The sequence below is a fragment of the Montipora foliosa genome, chromosome 11 (assembly GCF_036669935.1).
Source record: "Montipora foliosa isolate CH-2021 chromosome 11, ASM3666993v2, whole genome shotgun sequence".
Classification (NCBI taxonomy): domain Eukaryota; kingdom Metazoa; phylum Cnidaria; class Anthozoa; order Scleractinia; family Acroporidae; genus Montipora; species Montipora foliosa.
This window is the reverse complement of record NC_090879.1, coordinates 24,977,354-24,984,853: the sequence shown is the minus strand read 5'-3', so window position 1 is coordinate 24,984,853 and position 7,500 is coordinate 24,977,354. Positions and strand designations below refer to the sequence as shown.

Below are 7,500 nucleotides of genomic sequence, written 5' to 3'. Positions count from 1 at the left end.
GCATGTAGATCATATTTAAGGAATTTGGCAATTTTATTCTTCTTATTGTTGTATTTTGTATTGAGAACAGGTGACATTCTTCCTCTGCTGTAAGTGTTTCCTCTCCAGTGAAATTTCCAGAAGATTAAGTCACATTCTTACAACCCATTCAGCCAAGCTGGCTGTTATTTTCTGGTATGCTGGGTTCCACTGTCAGACGACTTGGGCTGGTATCACATGTTGGTTTCACTAACAAAAACAAAAGTTACTCATCTCAGACCTGAATCAGTCTGTAAGTTAACAATTTTTGGCACCTCATTTTCTAGTTCTAAGTCATCTATACTTGTCTAAACACTACATCATGTAATGTACAGTAGAATTCCCACTACATTCATGAACCACCACTATTAATTTTGGGGAATTGTACTTGCTGCCTATGGTCGTCAATTATCACAGTTACTGAATGGGTTACCACTAGTGTTTTTATCTTTCTATACTATAGAAGTAATGCACATTACTTAGGTTATGTGTAGATTGCTATATGAGCAGGGGCCATATGGCAATGCGCATGATCATTACTCATGCCTAGGTTCTTTTTACCCTGCTCTGTTTGGTGTCTGTGTGAGCATGGGGCCATGCAATTATCTCTATTACTACAGGAAGTTGTAATCTGTTTAGTTTGCAATGGTCAGGTTTTGTGTATTGTTACGTTTGCTTTATCATGCAAGTTTCATTTTTATGCTTTTTTTGCCAAGGTGGCTATATGAGCAGGGGTCATGTATTGAAAGTTTCAGTCCTTTTTTTTTTGTGCCTTAACCTTCTTCTTATGTTGGTAAGGGTTCATAAGGGTTTTGCTTTAGCCTTGGTTGGGGTGGGCCCTGTCACTCGTTCCTCGCTCAGGGCTGTGGCGTGTGTCCCCTCACCTTTGCTGGGATCATGTCTTCTTTCCTTGAGTATTTACTTGATTACCACGCTGATTTTCAATAAACGGCCTAGCCCATTAGGGCTTGGCCAAGATTTCCCAAACATATGTAGTATTATTTGTGTCCCAGCGAATGGAGCTCGCCCAGAGCAATGCCTTGCCAACAATATTACTTAGTCAGACTGCATGGAGCATGAAGCATAAAAGAAATTTATTGCCCAGAGGAAATAAATGGATTTATGCTGATTGTGACATGCTCAGTTAGTTATTTCCCATGTTGCAGTTTGGGCATTTCTGTCATCCGGAATTTTCTCCAGATCATTCACCATCCCTATTTTTACTATCTTGTGGATGGCAGGTGTGCCCTCACCTTTGCTGGGATCATGTCTTCTATATTTGGGTATTTCCTAGGTTACCATGCTGATTTTCAATAAACGGCTTAGCCCATCACAAATGGGGTATTATTTGTGTCCCAGCAAACGGAGATTGCCCAGAGCAATGCCTAATTGCCAACAATATCAGTCAGACTGTATGGAGCATGAAGCATAAAGGAGAAATTCACATTTGAAATACAACAAGTGTGTTGTAAGTAACCGAGCGACAATTTAAATTTTGGGAGAAGCTTTATGGATTTTGAGGAAATTATGACCAACTTTTAGCGATGTTTCTCAGCAACTTTGCAACAAATTTTGACCAGAATCTGTCTAAGCCTAGCTGCATCGGTGGGGGAGTGAAACACGAAAATTTGGTGTATCAAAAGAGTATGTAAACGTCAATTTTCCACCAAATAAAGACTGACAACCTGACGTTTCGTGAGCGCTGGCCCTTTGTGAGAACGAAGGACTAGCACTCGAAACATCTGCTGGTCAACCTTTGTACGGTGGAAAACTGACCTTTGACATCTATCAACTCGTTTGATAAAACCAAATTTTCATGATACAGGGACTGAAAACGGAAAATTTGAGGAAAATCATTTTATTAAGAAAAGTGTTATTTTGTTTCCACCTGTGTTCTTTTAATGGCTTCTCTCTGCTTACAGTTGCAATGCCTTTTACTCAATATTACAGCACGTTTATAGTCTAGCGTATAATGTTTTAAAGCAATTTTTTAGATTTGAACACAGTGTGCCTTTAGCAGACGCTGAGCTGGCTTATCCCCTTCACCTCGGTAAACAGTTAGATGGTATGGTCAATCCAGTGTTGCCCTTTATAGCATCTCTGAAATCGGACCAGCTGTACATATTGCCCGATCCAGACAAGCAAGACGTTGAGAGACTCTGGATCATAGAAGCAGAAAGAACTGTTTTCCACACATTGACTCCGTTCAGAAGTCCAACAAAGCTCTGGTACGGATCAAATGATCCTCCAGGTCTATCCTGTTCTTGGCCCAGCACCAGAGACCCTCCAGATTTGATTGTGTACCCTCTCCTTAAGTGGATTCTTTGGTAGTGCAGAGAACCATCTTTGTAAAATTGCAACCTACCATCGCTGTTTCTCCAAGTCATGCAGATGTGATGCCAGAAGCCATCGTTTGCTGACACCCCGGTGCTCCTGTGGCGAGAAAAGTTAAATGACCATGAATACCCCAGTTTCGTAGTCTCACGGTTGGACCGGAACTAGCATGGAATTGAGGCTGATACGGGGGAATCTTTTCAGATGCGTTATTTGCCCCGCTTTAGCCTCCATTGCATGCTCGTTCTAGTCCAACCGTGAAAATATGAAACTCGTGGCCAATTGATGTGGACTCCTCGAGAAGAACTTTGAAAAGGGCTAGGAGGCTGTGTAAGAAGATATCACACATCAACTGATTCGTTGCCTGGCTGGTTTGCCAACAGGGGTCCGTTTCTCGAAAGCCACCCGAAAACTTTTCAGGCCTATTTCGGGCACCATAATTCCTTGACATATATGCTGGATGGATGTATTGATATATATATGTCGAACATAAGTTATCACATCTTAATACAGAGAGCCATTTTTGGTTGCCACACTATCCAGTTAGACGCCAGGAAAAGCCATCTTCGACTTCTGACCGGATAGTCTTCACGCTTGAAAGAAAGTGCAATAATTAAAAGTGGTCACACTTTTAAGATTCTTCGTGGTAAATGAAATCCACGTTATCAAGTTACGTTCTCTCTTCAGTCGAAAATCACTTACGTTTGCTACCGATTTCAAACAACTTTACACCGTTAAAACAAACCTGCATTGACCACCTATGCACAGATCAAATGACCCGTAGTTGTACAAAAGCAATTCATCGTCCTCTCCGTTGACTGCATAGCTAAACGGGACCCCGACATTACTGCTATTGGATTTCATCCAAAGACACACAGTAACCTGACTCAATCCGGGCATGCCCCAAATGTTGACGTAGTCACTCACACCAGGGGTTAAGAACTGAAGGGCATAGTCTAGACAGGAAAAAAAGAACGGCTTAAGTACGCTCATTACTTTGAAGCAGGGTAGCGGGGTTGGTGTAGTGATGAGAGCACTCCCCTCCCACCAATGTGGCCCGGGATTCGATTCTCAGACTGGGCGTCATATGTGGGCTGAGTTTGTTGTTGGTTATCTACTCTGCTCCGAGAAGTTTTTCTTTGGGATGTCTGGTTGTCCCCTCTCCTCAAAAACCAACCTTTGATTTAATTAGATTTGTAGTGTCCCCAGCGCTAGGTCGATTTGACAATTAAAGAAAGTTCATTATTATTATTATTATTATTATCATTATCATTATCATTATCATTATCATTAGCCTATCAAATTTGCATATGGTAATTTGTCCTGTGAAATATGTATATAACATATGTATGGGTAATAAGTTATATGCTTGTTCAATCAATTTAATTCAACCTATCTTTTGCATTTCTTTTTATATTATCTGTAAGAGTGGTTTTTAATTGAGTGTCGAGAAGAAGATTTATTCTGACTAAATATATATAACTATCAATACAATGATTCTTTGTAGATTAAATGTTCGTTACAAGTACGTAAAATTCAAACGAACCAACAATATTATAGAGACACAACTGACATAACGGTAAAGTTTAAAAGTGTAATACTAAACTGACATGATCAACTTGTTTGTTGAGTTCGGGTTTCAACCGCTCAATATGGAAGCTCTCCTTGATTTTGAGTTGATAGAAAGAAGTAGCATTATCAATAATTTTGAAGCAAGAAACATCACAATTATCGCGACAATTTTTAGAAAAACTAAGATGCTTGAAAATATGAGAATTTTTTTCCCGGAAAAGGTGCTCATTTACACGTGTGTAGAAATGCCTGTTGGTTTCACCAACGTAGCGAGCACCACAGCCCGCACAAGTAAATTTGTATACAACACGTGATTTGAGAGAATCCGGAATGAAATCCTTTGGACTAAAAATGTTGCACAGTTTGAATGGAGAGAAAATTACTTTAACATTTAAATCCTTGCAATACTTGTTGATAATAGATGAAATTTTTTCTTTCTGGTATAAGATGAATAGAAACCGATGTAAGGTAGTTTGTAAAAATGGTAGTTGGATACATCATGTTTAGGGGCTTCTTTTGTAGTAACATTTTTAAGATAACCTTAAACGGACTTGTCAATTAGCCAACTGGGAAACATATTCCGTTTCAAAATAATAGTTAGAGTATTGATATCGTTTTGAAAACCCTGAGTAGTGTTGTTAATTTTATATGCCCTGTCGATGAGAGTTTTAATTAACCCTAATTTGTACTGAAAGGGAGTAAAACTGAAATAATTTGTGAGTAGACCAGTGTAAGTCTTTTTTCGAAAAACAGAAGTGATACAAGAACATTCATTGTTACTTGATCTCTGCTTGGATAATAATACATCTAAGAAAGGCAATTTGCCATCTGTTTCTGTTTCCATTGTAAACTTAATGTTGGGATGGCATTTGTTAAGGTATTGAAAAAACATATCTGCATCATGAGAATTTTGAAAACAACAAATAATGTCATCTACGTATCTGCGATAATATAATACTTGGGTACCGGTGTATTTTTCCAACCAAAGCCTTTCATAGTGACCCATGAAGAAATTGGCTAATACAGGGGCTAAAGGTGAACCCATTGCCACTCCATCTATTTGATCGTAAAAGCAACCATCGAACAAAATATGAGTGTGGCTAGTAGCAAAATTGAAGAGTTGTTTAAGGTGAACTTTACTTAGTTTTAGGTCAGGATTCAAGTTACCATCAATTATGGCGTTGACAGCTAAATCAATCGTCTCAGATAAAGGGATATTTGTAAAAAGGCTAGTGACATCATAGGAAACTAGAAACTTGTCGCTGAAATCAAACTGTTGAATCTCTTGGACAAAAGAAAACGTATCTGTTGCACAAAACTCTGAGGATATGTGGGGTTTAAGCAAAGAACAAAGATACTTAGCTAAGTTGTAATTGTAAGTGCCTATAGATGACACAATGGGTCTGAAAGGAGGTGTGATAGTTTTGGGATCTTTGACTTTATGCAATTTAGGTAGACCATATAACCTAGCTGGTTGGGAACCAGTGGGATAAATTTCACGATAGATGTTACAATCTAAGAGGCCGTTTTTCTTAAGTTTACGTAAAAACCGCTGTAACTGACCTTCCCTGCGTAGAGTGAGATCAGATTCCAATTTTTTAAATTTAGAATTGTCACTCAACAAATCAACCATAGCTTTATTGTAAACTACCTTGTCAAGAACTACCACTCCGTTCCCCTTATCTGGTCTCAGGATGATGATGTCCTTGTTATGTTTCAGTCTTTTCAGTATTTTATGTTTCTTTAAGTCATTCATTGAAGGCTTGAAAGAGTTCACATAACGGGTGGCTAGATGCTGTATCTCATTCCGGACTTCATTGGCTTTGGTCTTATCCGAAAGATGCCTCTTGAGGTCATCATGGAGAAGTTGAAATGTCGTAAATACTTGACTCTTACTTACATGCGGAGGTTTTATGGCAAATGTAAGACCAAATTTCAGAATATCAAGTTCTTCGTCACGCAGCTTATAAGACGAAATATTGACAACTGTGTCATTGTGAGTGAAAGGAACAGAAGTGTTTTTAGTGAGGGCTTTTAACTTCTTGTCATGTGTTTTGATGAACTGAGAGACCTTGCGTTCGACGTTTCTTTTTGTGACTTTCTTGAGGATGTGTAGGTCAGTGCTACTCAGAACTCCTTCCAGCTTTTGCCATTGTCTGTCCAAATCCTTGTCAAGGTTCCTTTTCTCTTTAGCTCTCTTCTGGATAGAATTAGTTCTTAAAAGCCGTTTTCGAATATACACTGCATTTGGAAAAGTTATTCACGACCTAGCACGAAAGTACAATGGATCGTTGGTTATTTCTGATCTTCGAAAGCTTGAAAAGCTAACGACCCAGTCGAGAAAACCTGAACTTGATGTTCGGTTTCTCAAAAACTGCCAAACGTTTGGTGTGTACCCGAAATTCATCACCTTTGACTTGCCCAAAGTAAGCAATTTTGATGCAGTGTATATTCGAAAACGGCTTTTAAGAACTAATTCTATCCAGAAGAGAGCTAAAGAGAAAAGGAACCTTGACAAGGATTTGGACAGACAATGGCAAAAGCTGGAAGGAGTTCGGAGTAGCATTGACCTACACATCCTCAAGAAAGTCACAAAAAGAAACGTCGAACGCAAGGTCTCTCAGTTCATCAAAACACATGACAAGAAGTTAAAAGCCCTCACTAAAAACACTTCTGTTCCTTTCACTCACAATGACACAGTTGTCAACATTTCGTCTTATAAGCTGCGTGACGAAGAACTTGATATTCTGAAATTTGGTCTTACATTTGCCATAAAACCTCCGCATGTAAGCAAGAGTCAAGTATTTACGACATTTCAACTTCTCCATGATGACCTCAAGAGGCATCTTTCGGATAAGACCAAAGCCAATGAAGTCCGGAATGAGATACAGCATCTAGCCACCCGTTATGTGAACTCTTTCAAGCCTTCAATGAATGACTTAAAGAAACATAAAATACTGAAAAGACTGAAACATAACAAGGACATCATCATCCTGAGACCAGATAAGGGGAACGGAGTCGTAGTTCTTGACAAGGTAGTTTACAATAAAGCTATGGTTGATTTGTTGAGTGACAATTCTAAATTTAAAAAATTGGAATCTGATCTCACTCTACGCAGTAGTAAAAATGTTACTACAAAAGAAGCCCCTAAACATGATGTATCCAACTACCATTTTTACAAACTACCTTACATCGGTTTCTATTCATCTTATACCAGAAAGAAAAAATTTCATCTATTATCAACAAGTATTGCAAGGATTTAAATGTTAAAGTAATTTTCTCTCCATTCAAACTGTGCAACATTTTTAGTCCAAAGGATTTCATTCCGGATTCTCTCAAATCACGTGTTGTATACAAATTTACTTGTGCGGGCTGTGGTGCTCGCTACGTCGGTGAAACCAACAGGCATTTCTACACACGTGTAAATGAGCACCTTTTCCGGGACAAAAATTCTCATATTTTCAAGCATCTTAGTTTTTCTAAAAATTGTCGCGATAATTGTGATGTTTCTTGCTTCAAAATTATTGATAATGCTACTTCTTTCTATCAACTCAAAATCAAGGAGAGCTTCCATAT

The 7,500-nt window shown here is 38.6% G+C and overlaps 3 protein-coding genes across 3 annotated transcripts in view; all 3 read right to left on the bottom strand.

Annotated features, from left to right (window-relative positions):
• The window catches only part of LOC137976120 (neuronal pentraxin-2-like), a 207,046-nt gene that overhangs the window by 127,516 nt on the left and 72,030 nt on the right, over nucleotides 1-7,500 (bottom strand). The gene's annotated exons all lie outside the window — the stretch shown is intronic.
• LOC137976123 (neuronal pentraxin-2-like) overlaps nucleotides 1-7,500 on the bottom strand; it is a 36,193-nt gene that overhangs the window by 10,773 nt on the left and 17,920 nt on the right. The window lies entirely within an intron of this gene.
• The window catches only part of LOC137976127 (neuronal pentraxin-2-like), a 51,944-nt gene continuing 46,335 nt past the window's right edge, over nucleotides 1,892-7,500 (bottom strand). Inside the window, exons 3-4 of the mRNA XM_068823416.1 lie at nucleotides 3,098-3,308; nucleotides 1,892-2,451 (exon numbers count right to left, since the gene is read on the bottom strand). Of these exons, the coding sequence (XP_068679517.1) occupies nucleotides 2,061-2,451; nucleotides 3,098-3,308 (602 nt within the window). The 3' untranslated portion in view covers nucleotides 1,892-2,060. The remainder of the gene's footprint in view (nucleotides 2,452-3,097; nucleotides 3,309-7,500) is intronic.